At 45.4% G+C, this 27,487-nt stretch overlaps 1 protein-coding gene across 1 annotated transcript in view; it reads right to left on the bottom strand.

The window, feature by feature from the left end:
- arhgap10 (Rho GTPase activating protein 10) overlaps window positions 1-24,759 on the bottom strand; it is a 203,980-nt gene extending 179,221 nt beyond the window's left edge. Inside the window, exon 1 of the mRNA XM_039750226.1 lies at window positions 24,257-24,759. Coding sequence (XP_039606160.1) covers window positions 24,257-24,410 — 154 coding nt within the window. The 5' untranslated portion in view covers window positions 24,411-24,759. The remainder of the gene's footprint in view (window positions 1-24,256) is intronic.
- Window positions 24,760-27,487: the final 2,728 nt, after the last annotated feature.

Genomic DNA, 27,487 nt, shown 5'->3' with positions numbered 1-27,487 from the left:
TCTCCTCCAGAATCTTCTTAATGGTTCTCAAGGTTTCTGCTTCAACTCCATGTTTTGGATAGTTTTGGCAGGTCAGGGCAGCAGGATGGCAGACTAAGAAGTTACCTTGGTGGAGGTTTGGGGTAAGACGTCCAGCTATTTGGAGTGGTCAGAGTAGTGGGCTGGCAGGCTAACCATTTACAGACCTAATAGAACCAGCTACATGGAGAGGTCGGGGCACACTAAACACTTACTGATGGGGTGGCGTAGTCAGGGCAGCAGGCTGGTAGACTAAGAAGTTAACAAGAGAGGGGTGGGGGTCCAGCTATTTGGAGTAGTCAGAGTAGCAGGCTGGCAGACTAAACATCTAGAGAGGGTGAAAGCAGCCACATGAAGTGTTCGGGACAACAGAACAAGCACCCGACATTGGGGAGGGCCCAACTATCTGCTGTGGTCAAAGTAGTGGGCTGGCATGTTAAACATTAGAGACCCCTGAAGTGGTCAGAGCAGCAGGCTAAACTTTTACAGACCTAAAAAAACAGCTACATGGAGAGGTCGGGCCACCAGGCTGGCATACTTAACACTTATCCATGGGGCGGGGCCAGTGGCCTGGCCTAGTCAGGGCAGTAGACTGGCAGACTAAGAAGTTAACAAGAGGGGGGTGGGGGTGTATGGGTCCAGCTATTTGGAGTGGTCAGAGTAGCGGGCTGGCAGACTAAACATCTAGAAAGGGTGAAAGCAGACACGAAGTGTTCTGGACGATAGAATAAGCACCCGCCATTAGGGTGGGGCCAACTATCTGCTGTGGTCAAAGTAGTGAGCTGGCATGATAAATGTTCGAGACCCCTGAAGTGGTCAGAGCAGCAGGCTAAGCATTTACAGACCTAACAGAACCAGCTACATGGAGAGGTTAAATTAAATGGCTGAGGTCCGGCTTACTTGTCTGAACTTATCATGACTTACAAACCAGAGCACACGTTAAGATCTCAAGATGCCGGTCTGCTTATGATTCCAAGGGTTAATAAAATAATAGTGAGAGGTCGAGCTTTTAGTTACAGGACCCCCCCTAAACTGTGGAGTCGTCTGCCTGCTACTATAAGAGATGTCCCTTCGGTCTCAGCCTTTAAATCCCGGCTGAAGACTCACTACTTCAGTTTGGCACACCCTGACTAGAGCTGCTGATTCACTGTTCAGACTGCATCTCTGTTGTTAGCCATTAGCACTAAAACATAAGTAACATGAGAGTTAGAATTTGTTACTAACCCTCACCTGTTCTGTTTCTCTTCTTGGTACTCAAATGTGGCACTTGGTGCCACGGCCCACCTGCCAAGTTGTTTTGCCTGCCTAAAGTAAAGTCATCCCTGATGGAGGATCACAGGAATCGTGGGGTAGAGGGGTCCTTTCATCGGATTGGCTGGCCAAGCAATGTTTCAGCTGTGGAATGGCCAATAGGAGGAGGCAGCTTGATGGCCGAGATCTCCAGGACTCTAAACAAATCCAAATCATATTATGGGATATCATCTACTGTTACATTCTACTCCGTACTTCTAAAATATTTATTTTTATACTGTATTGAGGATTTGTTCTGTATATTGTATTGTATTGTATTGTACTGACCCCCTTCCTTATGACAACCACCACATGCCCAACCTACCTGGAAAGGGGTCTCTCTTTGAACTGCCTTTCCCGAGGTTTCTTCCATTTTTCCCCTACAAGGGTTGCCTTGTCTTCTTAGAGAGTCAAGGCTGGGGGGCTGTCAAGAGGCTGGGCCTGTTAAAGCCCATTGCAGCACTTCTTGTGTGATTTTGGGCTATAGAAAAATAAATTGTATTGTATTGTATTGTAGGGGCACCAGGCTGGTACACTAGACACTTACCGATGGGGCGGGACCAGCTGCATGGCATGGTCAGGGCAGCAGGCTGTCAGACTAAGAAGGTACACAGAGAGAGAATCCAGCTAATTGGTATGGTCAGGGCAGCAGACTGGTAAACTAAGCACTTTTGGAACAGGCGGAATAAGCTACTTGAAGCGGGTGGCACCGCGGGTAGCACAGTGGGCAAAAACTCTAAGAAATTTCAGACAGTGTGGGTCCAGCTATTTGGAATGGTCAGGGCAGCAGGCTGGCAGACTAAACATCTACAGAGAGGGTACAAGCTGCTATATGAAGTGTTCAGGACAACAGAATAAGCACCTGCCATTGGGCCGAGGCCAACTATCTAGTGTGGTCAAAGTAGCAGGCTGGCATTAGAGGCGTTACAGACTGAGATACCCGGAAAGGTCAGGGCCTCAGGCTGGCAGGCTAAGCATTTAAAGACAGAATGGAACCAGCTGCTTAAAGAGGTCGGGACACAGGCTGGCAGACTAAGCACTTGCCACCAGGGTGGGGCCAGCTATGTGGTGTGGTCAAAGTAGCAGACTGGCATGATAAGCATTACAGATAAGATAACCCGGAGTGGTCAGGGCAGCAGGCTGATAGGATAAGCATTTACTAGACCTACTGGAATCAGCGGAGTGGAAAGGTAGGGGCACTACCCAGGCAGACAAGGCACTTACCAACGGGGTGCTGCCAGGTATCTGGTGTGGTCAAAGAAGTGGGCTAGAACAAGAAATGTTACAGACTGGGATACCAGGACTGGTCAGGGCAGCAGACTGGCAGGCTAAGCATTAACAAACCTAATATAAGCAGTTGCATTGAAAGGTAGGGGCATCACCCTGGCAGACTAAGCACTGACCAGTGGGGCTGGGCCAGCTACCTGGTGCACTCAGAGTAGTGTGCTGGCACAACAGGCGTTACAGACTGAGTCACAGACCTAATGGAACCAGTTGCATATATAGGTCAGGGCACCAGGCTGGCAGACTAAGTACTTGCCAATGGGGTGGGGTCAGCTATCTGGTGTGGTCAAAGTAGTTTGCTGGCACACTAAGCAATTACAGACTAAGTGTAGTCAATGCAAAAAGCTTGCAGACTAACCACTTAAGAGATGAGGTGGAGATGGTTACATGAAGTGGTTTGGCACAGCGGGCTACCAGAATGAGGACATACAGAGAAAGACAGAGTGGGGGTGCAGCACTCTGGAGCACTCAGGGCAGCAGGCTGGCAAAATAAGCTGGTCCATCTTTCTGGTGTGGTCAAAGCACAGGCCTGGCATAATACACAATTACAGATTGAGATCCCAGGAGTTGCCAGAGAAGCAGGTTGGTGAACAGATCACTAATGCATGATGTGGGGCCACCTAATGGGTGACAACAGCTAACTGGAGGCGTCAGTGCAGTAGGCTGGCAGTCTAAAGACTTACAGACAGAGCGGGTCAAGCTACTCTTAACTAAAGTGGTTAGCACAGCAGGCTGGCAAATTAAGCATTTATCAACTGGGTTGGTGCCAGCTACCTGGAATGATCAGTGCAGCAGGCTGGCAGACTAAGAACTTACAGATGAAATGGAACCAGCTACATGAAGAGGTCAGGGCACGAGGGTGGCACACTAAGCACTTACCAATGGGGTGAGTCCAGTTGTGTAGTGTGGTTAAAGCAGTGAGCTGGCACTGAACAATTACATGTTGAGTGGTGTCTGATACCTGGAAATTTCAGAGAAGCAGGCTGGTAAAGTAACCACTTACAGATGGGCTTCCTGAACTGGTTAGCACAGTGGGCTGGCACACTGAGAACTTACAGAGAAACAGAGAAAGAAAGGGCTTTATGGTGTGGTCAAAGCCGAGGGCTGGCACACTAAGAAATTATACTGAGAGTGTGGTCTGATACCCGGACAGTCCCGAGCAGCAGGCCTGGTTAAACTAACCACTTTTGGATGGGGTGATGCCAGCTATCAGGATGGGTCAGTGCAGTGGGCTGGCAGAGAAAGCACTTATAGACAGAATAGGGCTAGCTACAAGGAGAGGTCGGGGCAGCAGGGTGGCAGGCTAAGCATTTACCAAAGAAGTCATTGCAGCAGGCTGGCAGACAAGGGACGTATAGACAGAATGGGCTGAGCGACATGAAGTGGTTAGCACCGTGGACTGGCAGCCTTAGGACTGAAAGAGAGTATCCAGCTATCTCAATCGGTCAGGGCAGCAGGTTGGCACACTAACAAGTTACAGAGAGAGTGGGCCCAGTGGTCAGGACAGCAGGCTGGTAAACTAACCACTTACGGATAGGGTGGGCCCAGTGCCCAGGAGATAGTCAGTGCAGCAGGCTGGCACAGTAAGGATGTACAGAGAGAATGAGTCAAGCTATCCGATGTGGGTAGCACAGCAGGCTGGCAAACTAACCATTTACAGTATAAACTGAGTTGATCCAGGTGCCAGAAGTGGTCAGTACAGCAGGCTGGCAGAGTAAGTACTTAGCACTGGGGTGGACAAAGCACAAGGCTGGCACACTGAGCAATTACAGACAGAGATACCTTGCATGGTCAGGACAGCAGGTTGGTAAACTAACCACTTACGGATAGGGTGGGCCCAGTGCCCAGGAGATAGTCAATGCAGCAGGCTGGCACAGTAAGGATGTACAGAGAGAATAAGTCAAGCTATCTGAAGTGGTTAGAACTGTGGGCTGGCAGCCGTGGAACTTCTAGAGAGAGAGAGAGAGAGTCCAGCTATCTGGATTGGTCACCGTAGCAGGCTGGCACACTAACAAGTTACAGAGAGAGTGGGACCTGCTGTCAAGTGTGGTCAGGACAGCAGGCTTGTAAACTAACCACTTATTGATGGGGTGGGTTCAGCTTCCAGGAGATGGTCAGTGCAGCAGGCTGGCACACAGTAAGGATGTACAAAACAGAATGGGTCAAGCTATCTGAAGTGGTTAGAACTGTGGGCTGGCAGCCGTGGAACTTCTAGAGAGAGAGAGAGAGAGAGAGAGAGAGAGTGTCCAGCTTTCTGGATTGGTCACCGTAGCAGGCTGGCACACTAACAAGTTACAGAGAGAGTGGGCCCTGCTGTCAAGTGTGGTCAGGACAGCAGGCTTGTAAACCAACCACTTATTGATGGGGTGGGTTCAGCTTCCAGGAGCTGGTCAGTGCAGCAGGCTGGCAAGGCAAGAATGTACAAAGAGAAAGAGTCAAGCTATTTGGAGTGGTAAGCACAGCAGGCTGGCAAACTAACCGTTTACTGCCTTGGTTGATTGGTGCAACAGGTATGCAGAGCAAACACTTATAGATGAAATAAAACCAGCTACTGTACATGGAGAGGTCAGGGCACCAGGCTGGCAGACTAAGCACTCACCATTTGAGTGATGCAGCTGTCTGGTGTGGTCAAAGCCAAGGGCTGGCACACAAAACAATTGCAGACTGAGTAAGGTGCCTGATATTTGGGGTGGCCAGGGCAGCCAGCAAGTTTGGTTAAACTAATCACTTATGGATGGGGTGTTGCCAGCTATCAGGATTGGTCAGTGCAGTGGGCTGGCAGTCTAAGGACTTACAGAAAGAGCGGTGTCCAGTGGGGGTCAGTACTGGGGTTGTGCTATTTTTAATAGATATAAATGATTTGGATAGGAATATAAGTAACAAGCTGGTGAAGTTTTCAGATGATACCAAGATAGGTGGATTGGCAGATAATCACAGAAGGACATGGATAGCAGGCTAGCGTGGGCAGATTTGTGTCACATTAAATGTAAGGTCAGTAAAGGGAAAGAATTACGTGTCAAAATTAAAAATGGGAGGCCTGAAAATTGAAAGTCCACCTTATGAGAAGAATTCAGGAGTCGTAGTGTGCTATTAACTGCCAGACAGTGTTCAGAAACCATTAAGAGGCTAACAGACTGTCAGGTTATATAGCGCCTTGATGTGTGGACTACAAGTCACCGGAGGTTCTGCTCAAGCTTTATAACACACTGGTGAGGCCTCATCTGGAGTCCTGGGTGCAGTTTTGGTCTCCAGACTACAAAAAGGACATAGCAGCACAGGAGAAAGTCCAGAGAAGAGCAATTGGGCGGATACAGGGTTACAAGGGATGAGTTAGGAGGAAAGATTAAAAGGGCTGAGCCTTTACAGTTTAAACAAAAGGAGATTAACAGGAGACCCGACTGAAGTGTTTGAAATTGACAGTAGTGCTTATGAGAAAGACATGGGAGTCCTAATGGACTTATCACTCAAGTTCGAGACAGAATGTCAGGTTATTTAGAGCCTGATGTGTAGAGTGTAGGGCGGAAGGGTGGCTCTGAGACTAAGGATCTGCTCTGGTATCCGGAAGGATGCCAGTTCAAATCCCTGATACAGCTAAAGGGGATCCTACTCAGTGGGGCCCTTGAGCAAGACCCTTAAGTAGCAATGGCTCCAGGGGTGCTGTACAATGGCTTACCCTGCGCTCTGACCACAAAGGGTATACGAAAACTAACAAATTCCAAATACAAGAAATTGCATAAGGTGAAATAAAGAACAAAAAAATGAAAAGGAGGTTATGCTGATGCTTTAGTATGTACTATTCAGGTCTCACCTGGAGTACTGTGTGCAGTTTTGGTCTCCATTAAGAAGGTTAACAGACAGTCAGGTTATGTAGCGCCTTGATGTGTGGACTACAAGTCACAGGAGGTTCTGCTCAAGTCTTTATGACACACTGGTGAGGCCTCATCTGGAGTCCTGGGTGCAGTTTTGGTCTCAATAAAGACATAAGAGCACTGGAGAAGGTCCAGAGAAGAGCAACTCGGCTGATTCAGGGCTGCAGGGGATGAGCTATGAGGAAAAATTAGAAGAGCTGAGCCTTTACAGTTTAAAGAAAAGAAGATGAAGAGGAGACCTGAGTGAAGTGTTTAACATTATGAAGGGAATCAGTCCAGAGGATCGAGACGATGACTTTAAAATGAGATCATCAAGAACACGGGGATACAGTTGGAAACTTGTTAAGGGGAAATTTCACACAAACATTAGGAAGTTTTTCTTCACACAGAGAACGATAGACACCTGGAGTAAGTGACCAAGTAGTGTGGTGGACAGGAGGACTTTGTGGACCTCGAAAATTCAAATTGATGTTTTTTTGGAGGAGTTTAGTAGGTAGGACTGGTGAGCTTTATAACAAATTGGTGAGGCCTCATCTGGAGTCCTGTGTGCAGTTTTGGTCTACAAAAAGGACATAACAGCACTAGAAAAGGTCCAGAGAAGAGCAACTCGGCTGATTCAGGGCTACAGGGGATGAGTTATGAGGAAAGATCAAAGGACTTGAGACCTTTAACCATTTAATGTCAGTAAATGTAAAGTATTACACATAGGAAGTAAAAATATAAGGGTCGAATACACAATGGGAGGTCTGAAAATCTAGAGTACACCTTATGAGAAGGAGTTAGGAGTCGTAGTGGACTCTAAGCTGTCAATTGCCAGACAGTTTTGAGAGGCCATTAAGAAGGCTAACAGAATGTCAGGTTATATAGCGCCTTGATGTGTGGAGTACAAGTCACCGGAGGTTCTGCTCAAGCTTTATAACACACTGGTGAGGCCTCATCTAGAGTCCTGGGTGCAGTTTGGGTCTCCATAAAGACATAGCAGCACTAGAGAAGGTCCAGAGAAGAGAAACTCAGCTGATTCCAGGGGTACAGGGGATGAGTTATGAGGAAAGATTAAAAGAGCTGAGCCTTTACAGTTTAAACAAAAGAAAATGAACAGGAGACATGGTTGAAAGGGAATAAGTCCAGTGGGTCAAGATGGTGACTTTAAAATGAGTTCATCAAGAACACGGGGACACAGTGGGAAACTTGTGAAGGGGAAATTTCACACAAACATTATGAAGTTTTTCTTCACACAGAGAACCAAAGACACCTGGAGTAAGAGACCAAGTGGTGTGGTAGACAGCAGGACTTTAGGGACTTTCAAAACTTGACTTGATGTTATTTTTAGAAGAATGAAGTTTATAGGGCTGGTGAACTTTGCTGGGCTGAATGGCCTGTTCTTGTCTGGATTGCTCTAATGTTCTAATTTATAGAGAATCGAGGTGAACAAGACTGGTGGGGTTGTTGGTCTGAATGGCCCATCATTGCCACATTTGTTCATCCTTTATTCAAATCCACCTGGAGTTTGCATGTTCACTTCAGTGTCTGTGTTGGTCTTCTTTCCACATCCCCAAAGGCCGGTACCTGATGAGCCCAAAATGACCTTGTATGGATCTGTTGGTGAGTGGGCTCTGCCACCCTGTCCTGATTTGCTCCTTATCTTGCCAGCACTTAGAAAAAGAGACGAGACTGCGCTGCAATCGTGGCTGCTCTTGAAAGTGTCTTATCATGGTTTCCTTTCTGTAAAACTCTTAACTGATTCAAATCATGTAAAGCAAGACAGGACGGAGCACTAGACCGCACCTCAGAGAGTTCATGCAGAACAAGCAGAAAGTGAAAGAGAAAATGAGCAAAACTTACTAATGACAGAAACTCAAGAATAGACCCTGTGCGTGTGTGATGGAGGTTAGATAACAACCCTAAATGAGGTACCAACCCTCCAAGGGCACGGGCATTGACATCAGCCTTAAATGAGGTAACCAACCCTCCAAGGGCACGGGCATTGACATCAACCCTAAATGAAGTAACCAACCCTTCAAGGGCACTGAGGTAACCAACCCTCTGAGGGCACGGGCATTAGCATCAACCCTAAATGAGGTAACCAACCTTCCAAGGGCACGGGCATTGACATCAACCCTAAATGAGGTAACCAACCCTTCAAGGGCACTGAAGTAACCAACCCTCTGAGGGCACGGGCATTAGCATCAACCCTAAATGAGGTAACCAACCTTCCAAGGGCACGGGCATTGACATCAACCCTAAATGAGGTAACCAACCCTCCAAGGGCACGGGCATGGACATCAACCCTGAATGAGGTAACCAACCCTCCAAGGGCATGGACATCAACCCTGAATGAGGTAACCAACCCTCCAAGGGCACGGGCATTGACATCTCTACTGTGGTCTATTTAACCAAACACTCCACTCAGATTGTCTACTGGAGGTGTGGGCCTGAAACACAAACCATTGTGTTACCCAAATCTACAAAGAACTGCTAACAAAATGCAATGCGACGCAACCCAACGTGATGCAGCTCAGCCCAAAACAATGGAATACAACACAACACGACTCAGCGTAGCTCAACATATGATAGGCCAAGACGAGATACAAAGCAGCAACGTGCAACGCAAGCCAATGCAACAGAACAAAATCGACTTTCTTGTATACTCAGATAAGGGGAATGGATGTTTGAGTAGTAAACCACAAGACAATTTTTATATTATGTACATTAAATAACCATCAAGAACAAATCAAATTATATCTATACTAATAAAAGGCAAAGCCCTCACTCACTCACTCGTCACTAATTCTCCAACTTCCCGTGTAGGTAGAAGGCTGTAATTTGGCAGGCTCATTCCTAACAGCTTACTTACAAAAGTTAAGCAGCTTTCATTTCAAAATTCTACGCGTAACGGTCGACAACGTCCACCATGTTGGACTTTCGTAATTATGGCCTCATCTTCACGAAATTTGGTAGGCGGCTTACCTGCACTAACCGAAACCGATGTACGTACTTATTTCGGTGGTATGATGCCACTGTCGGCCGCCATATTGAACGTTCCAACGGTCTTTGTTACTTATGGGCCCATCTTCAAGAAATTTGGTACGCGGGTTCCCAACGCTAACTGAATCCTACTTGCGTACATATATACGTCCATAGCCTGCAGCTCGGTCACCGTGTCAGGCGGCGTTGGGTCCCTCCCACGTTGTTGGCTGCCTGCCTATATAAGGCCGTCTGTCGCTCCAGTCTCTTTATTCCCTTCCTTGCTTGCTTTGCCACGGGATTCACGTTTCCCTGCTGATAACTACAGCCTTTTTATTTAATCCACGGCTTCTCCGCTGTTTTATTGTTCATTTATTACGATTATAGTTATTGTGTAGCTATTTTAGACTTACTTTACATTGTTCAGGTACCCATTTCCTTTATCATTCCAACCCTCATTAACATGTCTATCGAGGTGATAACCATCGATCAAAGAACTGTCACTTACCGAGTGGTTTCCATGCCCGGAGATGGCGCCTGCCTTTTCCATTCTCTGTGTTACATATTGCACGGCCATATCAGGCTCACTCTTGATATCTGGAGGAACATTGTGTCTTATGTATTGAATGACTGGCACAGGTTCAAGGTGTGGACTGATGACGGTACAGGAGATAATTAGACTACACAGGAGCACTAGAAGAGTGAAAGGCTTAAGCCCTTCACCTATGGATCTGCATGTGAGTTGATGGCTGCCGCTGAATTGTTCGGTTGTCGCTTTCAAGTGCACAGAAATGGCCAAATATTTTACACCTTTGGACAACCGCCAATGCCTCTTAAACATCTTAGACTCACAGGTGACGATTTCAGTAGTGGACACTTTGATGTTTATGAATGTTTAAACTCTCAAAAGCTGGATGTGAAGTTATTGATGAAGGCGGTTGTATGCTTACAACGCTTGACAGATGCTGAATGTCACTTCAACACAAGTCCTACAAATACTGTCGTAATTGAAACAAACCATGAAACTCAAACCGATTATGACAGCAGCAATCCAAGCTGTGAGATTTGAGACAAGATTACGGTTCACATGGCCGACTGTACGTTACATGCTCAAGAGTAAACTCAGCGTACAGCTTGGTCATATTACAACTGGAGGACCGAACTAACAACGTGGTATACAAAAGAGATCCTTAACAAATAATTATTGGTAGATTCTCCATCAGTTTAAAATGGTTTACTTTTCTTCTTAATAAAAATTTTAAGGCAGTACTTGGCCGCTGCGAAGCGCGGGTATTTTGCTACTTAATAATATATTAAACAGGGCGGCACGGTGGCGCAGTGGGTAGCGCTGCTGCCTCGCTGTTAGGAGTCCCAGATTCGCTTCCCGGGTCCTCCCTGCGTGGAGTCTGCATGTTCTCCCCGTGTCAGCGTGGGTTTCCTCCAGCAGTCCAAAGACATGCAGGTTAGGTGCATTGGTGATCCTAAAGTGTCCCTAGTGTGTGCTTGGTGTGTGTGTGTGTGTGTGCCCAGCGGTGGGCTGGCGCCCTGCCCGGGGTTTGTTCCAGCCTTGCACCCTGTGTTGACTGGGATTGGCTCCAGCAGACCCCTGTGACCCTGTAGTTAGGATATAGCGGGTTGGATAATGGATGGATATAGAGTCAACTCTCAGTAGCGGGCAGCAGGGCGGCAGTGTGGCAATGTATATGGGCACTGCTTTTCATCCCTACCACCTTCACCACCACTTCCCCTACCTCTTCATATCTTAAATCATTGTACACATATATGGTCAACGGAGTACGGTCAAGTCAGGTGTATTCACTGCACGTTATCATGCAGTGCGCCGTTAATGTCTACTTTTAAGACATTGTACGATGGACACAGTTTGCTGGTGAAGTTTTGGCTCACTTTGTATCTCATTATTGTTTGGCAGCTAATTAACTCTTTCAGGGCGGATGTCGACTTTTGTTGAAATTCCGGGGTTAGAGGACGGATACCACAGGGGCCAACAGAGGACGCTGCAGGGAGGCCCAGAGAGTCGTATGTGCCCTATAACCCAGAAGTACGCCGTAGGCAAAGTGACAAGGGAAATGACGTACTTCCGGGATGAAGAAGAGGACTTTTTATCTGACCCGGACGTGATAGGAAGTCACATGGACTGAAGGATTGGAAACACTTCCGGGTCAGGCACGATAAAAGGATGATGGGAGCTCCCAGACGTCGAGCTGAGCTGGGTGGAAGGGTGGCAACGCGTCTGGGAGTAGGAGGATTGGTTTATTGCGATTATTGAGAATTGTATGAGTATTGTGCAGAGGGGGGTGCTTTGTGCACTGTTACTAATAAAAAAATTCAACATATTGGACTTTTACCTGGCGTCTGACGTACTGACTGAGGGTTCAAGAGGACGATGGCGCCCTCTATCTGTCACACCGTGATATAGAATTTTGGTCATACCACCCAGCACTAGGTCACACTGCGACTGCCACTGCTGGCCCCACGCAACCGCTGCTGCCAGAAACCGTGAACAGATACCGATATTAACTACAGCATGCACAGCAAGAGACGTTTTATGTTGATTTACTGTATGCATGAAATAATGTCAGTAAACTGAGATCAGCCCTCAAAGAGTTAAGGGAAAAGAAACAATGAAGGGGTCCGAGTCTTCAAGAGCAAGTCAGTTCAAATGAATTCAAAAAGAAGTTAAATCAGCAGCAGAAACAGGCCACTCATTAAGAAAAGGGTTAGAACAGGGGTCCCCAACTCCGGTCCTGGTGGGCCGCAGAGGCTGCAGGTTTTCATTCTCACCGTCTTCTTAATTAGTGAGCCGTTTTTGTTGCCTTAGTTTTAATTGACAGGACTCGGACCCCTTAGCTGGTTTCTTTTTCCTTAACGAGCAGCCAAACAGGAATGAGACACAAAACGAGCCGCCGCATGACCAGCTAACCTGAAAGTAAAGAAAGGTGAAGGTCTCAGTTACGTTGGACGACTCAGGTCACCAAAACATCTTGATGGAGGTCTTAGAAAAAACAGAAAATGTGGCAGAATGAGAGTAGTGACAAGTCGTGATATTCAACAACGGCTTTAATTAACAGCAAGAATCTGTATCTCATCAAGAAACTGGATGGCATGAAACTTTCTGGAGTCTGACGTTCCAGTTTAGCTGGTCACCTGATGGCTCGTCTCACGTCTCATTTCAAAGGAGTTAGCAGTGAAAACTGGTCACTGATTAGGAAAAGGGTCAGAATGAAAACCTGCAGCCACTGCAGCCCACCAGGACAAGACTTGGACACCACTGGGTCAGAATGAAAACCTGCAGCCACTGGGGGCCCTCCAGCACTGGAGTTGGACAACCCTGGGTTAGAATGAAAACCTGCGGCCCACCAGGACAAGACTTGGACCCCCCTGGGTAAGAATGAAAGCCTGAAGCCACTGGGGGCCCTCCAGCACTGGAGTTGGACAACCCTGGGTTAGAATGAAAACCTGCGGCCCACCAGGACAAGACTTGGACACCCCTGGGTTAGAATGAAAACCTGCAGCCACTGGGGGCCCTCCAGCACCGGAGTTGGACAACAGTGGGTTAGAATGAAAACCTGCGGCCCACCAGGACAAGACTTGGGACACCCCTGGGTCAGAATGAAAACCTGCAGGCACTGCAGCCCACCAGGACAAGACTTGGACATCCCTGGGTTAGAATGAAAACCTGCAGCCACTGGGGGCCCTCCAGCACCGGAGTTGGGGACCCACAGGTCTAGACCATTAGTGGTGTCCACCTGTGGCATTTGCTTGCACCACAGTTTCAAAGGACGTCTTTGCCAACAGGATGCGAATGTTAAATCCTTGCCACATCATATGTGTTTAGGCCATCATCTCAGGCATATGATTTGAACAAAATAACAAAGTGGTCCGCCAAGTGTGTCTGCTGTGCATGTTTCAGTTAATTAGGACAGTCAAGGGTCAAAACAGTAGACCTGCTTTGTATGCACAAGGGAACAGATTGCAGCTTCTCCCGGGAGGATTCCAGTACAGTGGATTCAGAAAATATTCCGATCAGGTGCGTCCTGTTTGCTTTAATTCTTCTTGAGATGTGTCTTCATTGGAGCAACACGTGTGGCAAATTGAATTGACTGGACATTATTTAGAAAGGCACACATGTACCTGTGTATACTAGCACTGCAAAACCAAGCCATGCTGCCCAAGAAACTCTCTGCAGACCTCCGTGATCACATGGAGTTGAGGCACAGGTCAGGGCAAAGGGATCAAACCATTTCTAAAGCTTTCGAGTGTTCCCAGGAAAACAGTGGCCTCCAGAATTGGCAAATGGAAGACGCTTAAAGCCACCAGGACTCTTCCTAGAGATGGCTGTCTGGCCAAATTTAAGTAACCGTACAAGAAAGGGCTTTGGTCAGGTGACCAAAAATTCAATGGTCAGTCAAACAGAGCTCAACCAAGTGCATGGTTGAGATGGGAGAACCCGTCGGTAGGATGAACATCTAAGCAGCACTCCATCAATCAGTCATTTATGATAGCGTGGTTACACCAAAGCTACTCCTGAGTAGAAGGCATACGAAAGTGTGAAGGGCTTGGAGATCAGGGAAAAAAACTGGTCTGATGAGATAAAAGCTGAACTCCAAGCATCATGTCTGGTGACATCCAGACTTTGCTCGTTGTTTAAACAATACCATTCCTATTGTGACCAATGGTGGTGGCAGTAATGCTATGGGGCTGCATCTTAGCAGCAAAAACTGGGAGTCTTGGTCAGAATTGATGGAAGGATGAGTGCAACCAAATACAGAAAGGCCTTTAAAGAAAACCCACTCCAGAGTGCAAGTGACCTCGGACTCGGGTGACGGGTCACCTTTCAGCACGACGATGAACCAAAGCGTACAGCCAGAACAATTGTGGAGTGGCTTCAGGAAATGTCTCGGAGTGTTCTTGAGGGGTCCAGCCAAAGCCCAGACTTGGAAAATGTGTGGAGAGACCTGAAGAGGGCAGGTCACAGAAACTTCACATGCAGTCCAGTGGAACTTGGCGAGGATCTGCCAGGAGGAACTGCTCAAATCAGGGTGTGCAAAGCTTGCAGAGACTTACACAAGAAGATTCAAAGCTGTCACTGCTTGCAAAGGGGGCTCTACAAAGTACTGGATTAAGGGTCAGAATCCTTCTAAGAATGAGAGACTTCAGGTTTTGATTTTTAACAAATTTACAAACCTTTAACGAAAACTCAGTCATTATGGGCTACGGAGTGTAGATTGGTGTGTAAAGATGGCAACTGTGTCCATTTAAAAATGAAACCTGCAGCACAATAAACTGCACAGAAAGGGAAGAGAATACTGAATACTTTCTGAATCCAATGTGCTTATGTGGATCCCAATGCCCCAGTGCAGTGACGGGCACACTGTGGCATAAAAATGACACCATCATTCGTTTGAGACGTAAAACTGACATGTCCTGACTCTCTTTGTTCATAAAAGATCCCTGGGTATCCTTCGTAAAGAGTAGGGTCTATCCCGATGTCCTGGCTAAATTGCCCACCAACAGGCTAGTCATTCTGGCCCCGTAATCATCCCCTGTCCCTAATTGGATAACTCTCTCTCACCCCTTCACCACCCAACAGCTAATTTGTGGTGAGCAGATTGGTGTTAAAATGGCTGCCGCCTCATCATCCAGGTGGATACCACACATTAGTGGTGGCTGAAGTGATGCCCCACTCACTGAAGTGGTTTGAGTGGTGAAAAAAACACTATATAAATGTAAAGAATTAATAAAGATAGATAGATAGATAGATAGATAGATAGATAGATAGATAGATAGATAGATAGATAGATACAAGGCACTATTAGATAGATAGATAGATAGATAGATAGATAGATTAAAAGGCACTATATAATAAATAGATAGATAGATAGATACAAGGCACTATTAGATAGATAGATAGATAGATAGATAGATAGATAGATAGATAGATTAAAAGGCACTATATAATAAATAGATAGATAGATAGATACAAGGCACTATTAGATAGATAGATAGATAGATAGATAGATAGATAGATAGATAGATAGATAGATAGATAGATAGATAGATAGATAGATAGATAGGATAGATAGATAGATAGATAGATAGATAGATAGATAGATAGATAGATAGATAGATAGATAGATAGATAGATAGATAGAAGGATAGATATTAGATAGAAGGCACTATTAGATAGATAGATAGATAGATAGATAGATTAGATAGATAGATAGATAGATAGATAGATAGATAGATAGATAGATAGATAGATAGATAGATAGATAGATAGATAGATAGATACAAGGCACTATTAGACAGATAGATAGATAGATAGATAGATAGATAGATAGATTGATAGATAGATAGGCACTATTATATAGATAGATAGATAGATATATAGATAGATAGCACTATTAGATAGATAGATAGATAGATGATAGATAGATAGATAGATAGATAGATAGAGACTATAGGGTTAGATAGATAGATGAGACAGATAGATAGATAGATAGATAGATAGATAGATACTTGCAAATACATATTATATACTGTCTCTTATATATAAAGCACAAAGTGGACATGTGTGTTTGTTCTTTATTGAATTTCCACACCCTTTGTCCAATCTTGCACACACATATCCCACTTTGTCTGGAAGAGACAACAGGCTGCTTTGGAATCGGACATGTTAACCCCAGGGGTACTTAGGGTTACTACAGTGAGTTTTAATAATAATAATAATAATAATAATAATAATAATAATAATAATAATGCATTTATATAGTGCCTTTCCCATGCTCAAGGCACTTACAGAAAATAAAAAAAGAAAGGCAGGGTATACTGTATATAGCATTGTACAACCCAAATAAATAAATAAATAAAGAAGATTAAGACAGTAAATTCAGAGAAAAGCCTAACAGACAACAGAATTGGTGGTCTAACACACACACACACACACATACAGGTTACATTAACATCTTGTCAGAGAAGTAAACTGAAGAAGGGTAATAAAGTCAAGGAGAGCTAAAGGCCTTCCTGAACAGATGAGTTTTGAGTTGTTTTTTTTAAAGAATTCATGGAGTCCGCTGACCTGATTTAATTTCGGTCGGTCATTCCAGAGTCTGGGCGCTCGCTATACAGCTGAAGGCCCTGCTGTCACCCATGGAGTGTAGATTAGTGTGGGGCACAACAAGATTGCCAGAATCAGAGGACCTTAGTAGGCAGACAGGCACATAGTGATGGAGAAGGTCACTGATGTAGTTTGGCGCGAGGTTATTTAACGCTTTGTAGGTTATTAGTAGGATTTTATATTCGATTCTGTAAGACACAGGGAGCCAGTGAAGATGGAGCAGGATGGGTGTGATGTGCTCGCTGCTGCTGCAGGTTCGAGTCAGGACTCTTGCAGCCGAGTTTTGAATAAGCTGGAGCTGTGATATTAGATTAGAAGGGGCACCTGCCAGCAGCGAGTTACAATAATCGGTGCGGGATGTGATAAAAGACTGGACAAGTTTAAAGGACGACATACTTCCCCGGAATTTCAGGGATCAAAATCTGAGGAAAGGCAGTGAGCAAAGTGATGTATCACAGTTAACTATTGCCTTAGAATCAAATACTTCTTTCTGAACGTCATCAGTGTATTTTTTTTTTTTTTGTCAAAACTATGTCGCCTAAGAAAAAGACTAGAACTGGCGAAGTTAGGTGGTTCTGCCTTACAATGACTTGCTCTGACAATGCCGGGTGCTGCTGCTTATATTTTATAGGAGTGTATATTACTAGGGTGTTGTACTGTGTTACCCATTATGAATGTGTTAAGAAGTTAAGCCAAATGACCCCTTTTATTGGCTAACTAACTAAAAAGATTACAATATGCACGCTTTCGAGGTCACATCTTGACTTCTCCCTATACGAGTGTACAGATATGCATTACAGTCTGCATATTTTTGTGAGGGGTGTCTTTTTTTCCTGTTGGCATTGTTTAATAGTCAACTGTTCCGAGGAGACACGCAAGTAAGAATTTCAAAATGACAACCCATAGGAATGAAAAAAAAGGCATCTCCTTAAGATCTTTATGGTTTCTCCTCAACAACAATGAGATCAGAAAGAAATTCAATGGAGACATTTTCTTTTGAATCATGCGTCTCAGATTTTTCTCCTGAGAAGAAAAACAAATACCCCGGTATTCTCACATGCGTCTCCTCTTATGTTTCTGCAGAGACCGCAGCAAAGTCACACAATGGGCTCCGATTTTCCAACTAGTGTCTTGGCATTTTTATTTTTATTTCTTTAAAGTATTTACATTACGTGCTCAGTAATACACAGTGAAATGTATGGACAAGTGACAAGCTGTAGTATTCCGCTTGCCGCTGAATAATACTATTTGTTGCCCTAATTTATATTGCTGTGCTGTGGTTAGATCATAAGACATTCTAGAACGGGGTGGGCGACGTCAGTCCTGGAGGGCCGCAGTGGCTGCAGGCGTTCCTTCCAAGCCAACTACTTAATGAGAAAGACCTTGTTTGTTAAGTCTGTAATGTTAGGCTCTTATACTGTACACTTTTTTTTTTTCCTTTCCAAGGATATTATCTAAATAATTTGAAGCCTAAAACGGATACTTTTCAGTCTGTCTCCTTTTTCTCTTAACTGTTTTATTCAACCAAATAGAGCAGGATGAATCCACACAGGTGTAAAAGGAAACAAGTCAGATGGAGAACTGTTGGCTCCTTTTGTCATTTGCTCCTTTATCTTATATGTAAACGTCTACACGTGGAAGTGCGCGTGTCTGTTTTTGGCCTGGAAGTGAGAGGATTTGGGGTAAGGGCTCCACCTCTGAGGGTACACAAGCGAGGCAAGCACATTGGCAAAACGAAACCTCAGGAGAAAGGCAAAGTCGCTTAGCCACTAATACACAAGCGAGGTGTGCACATCGGCAAAACGAAACCATGGAAGAAAGACAAAGTCGCTTAGCCGCTAATACACAAGCGAGGCGAGCACATCGGCAAAACAAAACCATGGAAGAAAGACAAAGTCGCTTAGCCGCTAATACACAAGCAAGGTGAGCACATCAGCAAAACAAAACCATGGAAGAAAGACAAAGTCGCTTAGCCGCTAATACACAAGCAAGGTGAGCACATCAGCAAAACGAAACCTCAGAAGAAAGACAAAGTCGCTTAGCCGCTAATACACAAGCGAGGCGAGCACATCGGCAAAACAAAACCTCAGAAGAAAGACAAAGTCGCTTAGCCGCTAATACACAAGCGGGCGAGCACATCGGCAAAACAAAACCATGGAAGAAAGACAAAGTCGCTTAGCCGCTAATACACAAGCGAGGCGAGCACATTGGCAAAACAAAACCTTAGAAGAAAGACAAAGTCGCTTAGCCGCTAATACACAAGTGAGGCGAGCACATCGGCAAAATGAAACCATGGAAGAAAGATAAAGTCACTTAACCGTTAATACACAAGCGAGGCGAGCACATCGGTAAAACGAAACCTCTGAAAAAAGACAAAGTTGCTTAGCCGCTAATACACAAGCGATGTGAACGCATCGGCAAAACGAATCCTCCTAGGAGAGAGACGCCCAGAGTAGATTCCTTTCAATTACCTGAAATTTCAGTATATTTCAATTTTTTTTGACGATTTCAATAGTTTCTAGGACCCCAGGCTTATGCGGCCAGTTGCTAACAAGGATCCATTAAAATCGTAAATGCAGCTGTTTAAGGCTGACATAAACAACTACCGTATTTCCCTGAAAATAGGACCTACTCTGAAAATAAGCCCTGCCATGATTTTCAGGCTGCTCTGTAATATAAGCCCCTAGTCAAGATCGTCAGCTGAAAAGTAAGGCGCCTAAGGCCAGGTTTATACTTCATGTGATGTGACACGTGTGCCGGAAACATCCATCAAATTCTGAGGACACCTTGCCACAATATCTCTGAAACGGACGTTTAATGATTACATCCATCAATTCGGGGACGCGCCCATTCCAGCAGCATTGGGCGCAAGAGAAACAAAATCTCTGGATGGGGCATCAGCTCATCACAAGGTGAACTCAGACACTCACATACACAAATCCTCAAACCTTCATGTCTTTGGCCGGAAAACTGAGCCCACTGTGGAAACCCACCAGGAATAACATCCAGGTAGGGATCACAAGGGACACGACTCTCTGTGAGACAGCAGCGCTACTGCTCTGCCACCGTGCCACCCCATATGTGTAACTATTAACAGCATTCATTATTTAAACAAAGTTAACGATTTATCTGTAAAATATAACATACATCGTTTAATGCATTTCATCATGAAAGTGACATCAAGTATAAATCTAAGAATTCTAAATGTGCAGAGGGCTAGAATATCGTAAATATAATGTGTTCTGTGTGGCGATCTATTACCACTTGCCACTTCTGTCAGGTCAGGAGGAAACCCCATGCGATTAACAACTGGGTCGGTTTTAAGATGACGTTTTTACGACGGTCTAATTTAACTCTTTCAGGGCTGATGTTGACTCTTGTCAAAATTCAGGAGTAGAGGACGGGAATCGGCTGTAAACTGCGACAAAAGTCACCTTTACCTTTTACTTCGACTCTTTTTGCTAGAAGGAAAGTTCCATAGCTTTGTTGATTTGACCTCGATTCCCTGTGCGTGAAGGAGTTGTAAAGAGTTAACAGCCTCTAAAATGGCATCGTCATCTTGTGAGATTAAAGCAAATGTGCAAGGCAAAATACTTCATGGACGTTTTACGTATTATCGTTGAATCGGACTCTGTGTTCGATGCAACTGATCAGGAGATGGATATCGAAAATAAAAGTGAGGTACCGGTATCAGCATATCAGCCCCCAGCTGATCGTAGTGCTTAACATGTTTGTTTAGCTTATACACCTACAACAGCAGCGTTCGCCTAGGCGGACCACCACTTATGATGATGATGAGGTACAAACCATAGTGCATCACACTACGATTGCCACGGTCGCCCACCTGCTGTGCGAAGACAGAGAGGTAGCCAGCCCACAATACATTCTTGTTGACCATCGAGCCATCCCTGTGCAGACACTGCTGCCAGAGATGCCAAACAGGTGCCAACAGCAGCCACGGCACATAGCAACAGTTGTATTATGATGTTTTTTTTGTGTGAAACCAATGCATTGTGCGCTTTTCAGAAAACTGAGTTTTTTGGAGAAAACATTCAGCCCTCAAAGAGTTAATGACAAAGTAAACTACGGGATAAAAGTGGACATTGAGGTTAAAGTCGAAATTTCCAATTTAATCACAAAATAGACATTTTCCTCAGCCGGAAAAAGGGTGGAATGCCCTCTCTGGGTTGGGAGCGAGATCCTGCCCCAAGTGGAGGAGTTCAAGTATCTCAGGGTTCTTGTTCACGAGTGAGGGAAGAATGGAGCGTGAGATCGACAGGCGGATCGGTGCGGCGTCCTCAGTGATGTGGGCTCTGCATCGGTCTGTCGTGGTGAAAAAGGAGCTGAGCCGTAAGGCAAAGCTCTCAATTTACCGGTCGATCTACGTTCCTACCCTCACCTATGGGCAGTGACCGAAAGAACGAGATCGCAAATACAAGCGGCTGAGTTTCCTCCGCAGGGTGTCTGGGCTTTCCCTTAAAGATCGGGTGAGAAGCTCAGTCATCCGGGAGGGGCTCAGAGTAGAGCAGCAGGAGTCAGATGAGGTGGCTCAGGCATCTGATCAGGATGCCCCCTGGACACCTCCCTGGTGAGGTGTTCAGGGCACATCTAACCAGGAGGAGGCCCTGGGGAAGACCCAGGACACGCTGGAGGGATTATGTCTCCCGGCTGGTCTGAGAACACCTCAGGATTCCCCTGGAAGAGCTAGAAGAAGTGGCCGGGGAGAGAGAAGTCTGGGCATCTCTGCTCAAGCTGCTGCCCCTGCAACCCGATCTCGGATAAGCGGAAGAGGATGGATGGATGGAGTCATTTTTTTTCCTGTGTGGCTCAAATACACCGCCGTATATTCCGATGGTATTGTAAAGGTGCAAGAAAAAAAAAAAAAAAAAAGGTGGCACAGAAGACGGTATACGGGACTTTTAAAATATAACGTGCCATTACTTTGGGGAATATGCGACATCTGAATATAAAAGAAACAAGAATACATTTGTATGTCGGCATCGAACTATTCATCAAACATCGAAGCGCGCACATCGATCCTGGAGGATCCTAAAAGTGGCTGGACTAGCAAGAAATCAAGGGTTTGAATGTGGAGGGTCAAGTCATGTCAAGTTGGGGGAGCATGCACTGGTACACCCACTACACGACGAAACAACTCGGGATCTCGGTTGGCAACCCCCCAGGTAGTCATGCAGTCCAGTCCCACCTTCCGGAAATGACCCTCTATCTGCCCCAGCCAGGTGTTACATGAGCGACCTCTTGGCCTGGTCCAGCCACTCGGGTCCCCAAAAATGAGGTTCTTACAATCTGGATCACCCTCAGGGAAAAAACGTGCCACATGGCCGTAGTGCCATAACAGACGCACCCTCACAATGCAGGTCATTCGAAACAAATCCAAATCCTATTATGTGATATCATCTACTGTTAAATTCTGCTCCATACTTCTAACATTTTTATTTTCATACTGTATTGAGGATTTGTTCTGTTCTGTGTATTGTATTGTATTGTCCCCCTTCCTTTTGATACCCACTGCACGCCCAACCTACCTAGAAAGGGGTCTCTCTTTGAACTGCCTTTCCCAAGGTTTCTTCCATTTTTTCCCTGCAAAGTTTTTTTTGGGAGTTATTCCTTGTCTTCTTAGAGGGTCAAGGCTGGAGGGCAGTCAGGAGGCAGGGCCTGTTAAAGCCCATTGCGTCACTTCTTGTGTGATATTGGGCAATACAAAAAATAAATTGTATTGTATTGTATGTGCTTCATTAGGGACTCCATGAGCAACCACTCATTCGCCACAAAGTCAAACCAACGGTACCCAAGGATTTTCCGGAGAGACACAGTACCAAAGGAGTCCTGTCTCAGGTCACTGCATAGTGCCCATGTCTCACAACCATATAAAGACAGGAAGCACTAGGACTCTAAGGACTTGGACCTTTGTCCTTTTGCAGATATCAGGAGTGCCACACACCCATGCCCAGCGACCTCATGACCCCCCTCATGCTCTCCCAATCCGTCTACTGACTTCATAGGAATAGTCACCAGAGATATGAATGTCACCGCTGAGGTAAGTAAACCTCTTGACGAGGTCGACAGTCTCTCCGCAGACAGACACACTGCTGATGGCCGTGCCCAAGAATTATGACAATATTCCAGAAGACGATGACATGTCTGTATTTAGGTAAATGTTGTACATGAATAAATATAAGATATCCCCTGAAAATAAGCCCTAGTACATCTTCTGGAGCAAAAATTAATACAAGACCCTGGTTTTGTTTTCGGGGAAACACAGTAAGTGTGGGGAACCTTGACATGCGAGACCACTGAAATGAAGCATCAGCATTCATTCAATCAATCAATCAATCAATAACTGACTTCTCATTAAGAAACTTGGGTTGGAAGAAAAAGTTGCAGCCTCTGCTGCCCTCCATGACAGACGCTGCCCACCCCTGTTCTAGAAGATGAGATGGCACAGTGGTAAAGACTTCAGATTTCAGATCCCACTGCTGACACCTGTGTGACTATGAGCAATTTCCTTTGCCTGTGTTCCAGTTAAAAAACAAAAAAAAAAAATGTTGTAGGTCATCTTGGATAAAGACATCAGTCCAAAAACATGAAATGTTGAAAGAGATTAAAACAAAACTAGAAAGAATTACTTGATGCTTTTTTCAAACCAAATTTTCGATTTGGAATCCTATTATCTCAGTTGTATCTCATTGCCTCCATTTGTTCGATAAAGCTATTTCTCCTAAGGAAGTTTTAGAGGAAACATTGACGACAAAGATTCTTTAAAATGAACATAAATGTGACGTTCTCACTTCGCATGAGCCGTCAAAAGTCAACCTCTGAGCTGTACAATTTTCCAATGGGTATCGCATCGAGTTGACAGCTTGCGGACACCAGACATGGGGTTTGACCCCACGTCGCTGGATCGGGAGAGGTGGTAGCCCCTCGAAATCAAATGTCAGGCGTAGATATTAATAAAAGGACTAACTGGAGAGAGAGACACACCAAAAGCAGCTTCGAGGTGACTGGGGTGAACGAAGACATCAAACGTGTGTGTTAAATGTCCGCTTGGTTTATTGCGTGCCCTGCTATTTTAACGGCATTACAAAAGTAGGAGTTCAACAAATCAAGGCAGACGCGGCCAGTGCAAGAAAGCTAACAGCTGAGCGAAACTCGCCCACCCAACGATAAGGAAAACGCTAAAGCGCTGCCCCTGTTACATTAGAACTTGTGAAATTCGCTCTGCGGTTTTGCAGCGACGAGCTGTGCAAGGTTCGCACCCGGCCGCCTACTCGATTGCAGAGCTTTTGACAGCAGTGAAGGAGGAAAAAAAATAGAGAAACAAAGAAAACAAACAAACAAGATAAGAAACATTACGGCGTCAATATTAGACGATGGTATGGATAATCATTAAGCCAACATTCTCAGTCCAAGAACCTGATGCCTATTGATCCAGAATGTCCAATTCCTGAAAATTAAAAACACTCGGTCACATTCGATTCAAACAAGTACCGTAGCTGAGTGTTCGGCGACTCGCCGGCGGCGTCCCATCCCGGTTTGGTTCCCGCAGGCGGTGCCCCCAAGTCCAAAACCAGACCCTGTAGATCTGGAACACTACAACCACCCACCAACACACACACACACACACACACACACACACATCCACAGCGATAAACCGAAAGGTGCCGCGACTTACTCTTGGTGGCAGCGAAGAGGTTTTTTCCATCTTTCTGGAGCTCCTTGATAAACCTGTTGGTCTTTTCCAGTTCCAGTTCGTGAGCGCGGATTCTTTCCCGGAACTTAGGGCTATCCAGATAGCAATCACTAAACTCCAAAGGGTGCAGTCCCATTTTCGGCTCTTCTTTGGTTTAAGTCCACTACGGCGTAAGGGATGTGTGAGAACAAGAAAAAAAAAATAACTGAGTCAAGTCAAAGCAGGAGAACACTTATGACAGGAGAGAGCAGCGAGGAAACAAAATCAAGCCGAACCAAAGGGCGAGCAGCTAAGAGATAAGAAACCGAAGCGACTCGACTTCAGTTTCCTGCCTACGTAACGCCTCCTGCCAGAGAACTTTGTCGGTGTCCTGAGGTCTTGGAAGAAGAGCAAACAGACTAGCAGCACCAGCAGGCGCCCTGGAACTAACTGGGTCACGCCCGAATGCAAGGGGTGGAGTCAAGCCGCGCTCTCCCTTCTCCTATTGGCTCAGATTACCGCCTATCACTTCCGCAGAACACCGGCGCAAACCCGCGGCTGCCTTGTAAATACGAAAGTCGGACGGTTCCCTTCTCAGATCGGAGGGAAAGCCACGTTTGTGGAAGGAAGGAGGGGTCGGGGTACGATCGTTGGAAAGCTGCAGGGGAAAGGGGGTCGCTCGAAACAGAATGTGGCTCAGTTTGTGGTTTTGAAGCCCTTCTACATCCCGAATTGTATACTGTAGTAAGGTTAGCAGCGAAAAGTTTTCATGTTTTACGTCCACGTAAATGGCAGCATGTTAATGGGGTCTAAAATGGTTATCGAGTTAAGTTCAGATTCTGATTTTATGACGTTTACAATGTCGAAAGAGAAAAAAAAAAAGATCTTTAGCGTGGTGTCTGTATGACAGGCACCCCAAATCCAAAAAAAAGTTGGGACAGTACGAAAATATTAATAAAAACAAAAAGTAGTGATTTATACATTGTGTTTATCCTGTAATATATGTTATATATATATATATATATAAATTTTTAATACACACTTATGTCAAATCTGATGACTGAAACGTACTCCAAAAAAGTTGGGCCAGTTGTGAATATACATATACAGGATGGGTCAAAATTATGTTAACACTAATGGTACTGCTATGTACTGTATATACTTATATACAATTTTTGCTGGCAATTTATGTGCCATATATAGTACATGTGTTGAACATGATGGCAAACAGGCTGAGACATTCCTGTAAATCATCATGCACATATGAATTATGTTTTGTAAGTAGATTGTTTCTGCCATTTAAATGTTAACATAATTTTAACTGACCCTGTATACACAGTGGGTATAGAAAAGAATCCCCTCTTTGAAATATTCCCATTTTTTTACTTTACAGCCTTAAATGAAAACACACAAACCAATATTTTTTCCAATGCAATGCAATCTGTAACACCCAATTGAAAGATATCACAGCTACAGTTAAGAAGAATTTTAAAAAGTAAAAAACAAGACCTACTGAGATTAATAAAGGACAAAACTCAATCAGGTGTCAGTGCCCACCATTTCCATTGCAGACCATGGTTACTGGCTGTGATCAGTTGTAATCCATGTGGCTAGTGAAGCTGTTCCTGGTCCATTCATTCCTTTGCTTGGCACTGCAACTGACTGCAAACAACTGACTGTGGGTGAGAAGCCACTTTCAAAAGATCTCAGGGATTGAGTTGTGGACAGACATAAGGCAGGAGATGGAGACCAAAACATCTCAAAGGCTTCATCAATCCGAAGGAGCTCAGTAAAGTCCATCATAATGAAGTGGTGAGTGTTTGGTACTCCTAGGACCCTCCCTGGATCCTCCAAACTGGATGGAAGAGCAAGGAGGAAACTGGTAAGAGAGGCTACCAAGAGGCCAATGGCCACTTTGAAGGATTTACAGGATTTGATGGCAAAGAGTGGTCATTAATGGTGTGCATATGACAACAATTTCACAAGCGCTCCACAATTCTGGTTTGTTCAGGAGGGTCTCAAGGAAAAAGCCACTTCTCGAGAAAGGCCGCATTAAGGCTTGTATGAACTTTGCCAGAATGCACCTTGAAGATTCTGATGCCAAGTAGAAAAAGGTCTTATGGTCAGATGAGACCAAAATCAAACTATTTGGCCTCAATAACAAACGGTCCACCAATGCAGCTCACCATCCACAATACACCATACCGACAGTAAAGCATGGAGGGGGCAGCATCCTGTCGTGGGGGTGTTTCTCTGCCACAGGGCCTCGTTAGGGTAGATGGAAAAATGGATGAGGCAAAATAGTATCAAATTCTTGAGGAAAACCTGCTACCTTCTGCTAGAAAGTTGAAAATGGGCAGACAGTTCACCTTTCAACACGACAACAACCTGAAGCACACAGCAAAATTGAGCACACAGTGGCTGAAGAAAAAGAAAAAAGTGAATGTCCTGGTGTGGCCACTCAGAGCTCAGACCTAAATCACACTGAAAATCTTTGGAAAGATCTGAAGATAGCAGACCACCAACACTCACCATCCAATGTGATCGAACTTGAACAGTTAAACTGGGGGGCAAAGCTGATAGAGAAGAATCAACAGACTCAAGGCTGGCATTAAAGCAAAAGGGGGGGTCAACAAAATGACATTGACATGGGGGGGTCAAGTCAAATCGGGGATCATGCACTGGTACAGCGCGTTGTCGCACCCACTACACGACGAAACAACTTGGGATCCCAGTTTGCAAGCCCCCAGGCAGACACGTGACCCAGTCCCACCCTCTGGAAATGACCCTCTATCTGCCACAGCCAGGTGTTACGTGGGTGACCCTTTGGCCTGGTCCAGCCACCCCAACAATGAGGATCTTACGAGCCGGATCACCCTCAGGGAAACTGCCTACATGGCCGTAGTGCTGTAACTGACGCTTCCTCACAATGCAGGTCATGTGCCTCATTCGGGACTCCATGAGCAACACAAAGTCAAACCAGAGGTACCCAAGGATTTTCCAGAGAGACACAGTGCCAAAGGAGTCCAGTATTCGTCTCAGGTCACTGGATAGCGTCCATGTCTTGCAACCATATAGCAAGACAGGAAGCACCAGGACTCTAAAGACTTGGACCTTCGTCCTTTTGCACAGATATTGGGAGCGCCACACACCCCTTTCCAGCGACCTCATGACCCCCCATGCTCTCCCAGTCTGTCTACTGACTTCATAGGAAGAGTCACCAGAGACATGAAT

Source organism: Polypterus senegalus, chromosome 4, assembly GCF_016835505.1.
Source record: "Polypterus senegalus isolate Bchr_013 chromosome 4, ASM1683550v1, whole genome shotgun sequence".
Classification (NCBI taxonomy): domain Eukaryota; kingdom Metazoa; phylum Chordata; class Cladistia; order Polypteriformes; family Polypteridae; genus Polypterus; species Polypterus senegalus.
Note: the sequence above shows the minus strand (reverse complement) of the source record. Positions and strands in the feature narration are given on the sequence as shown.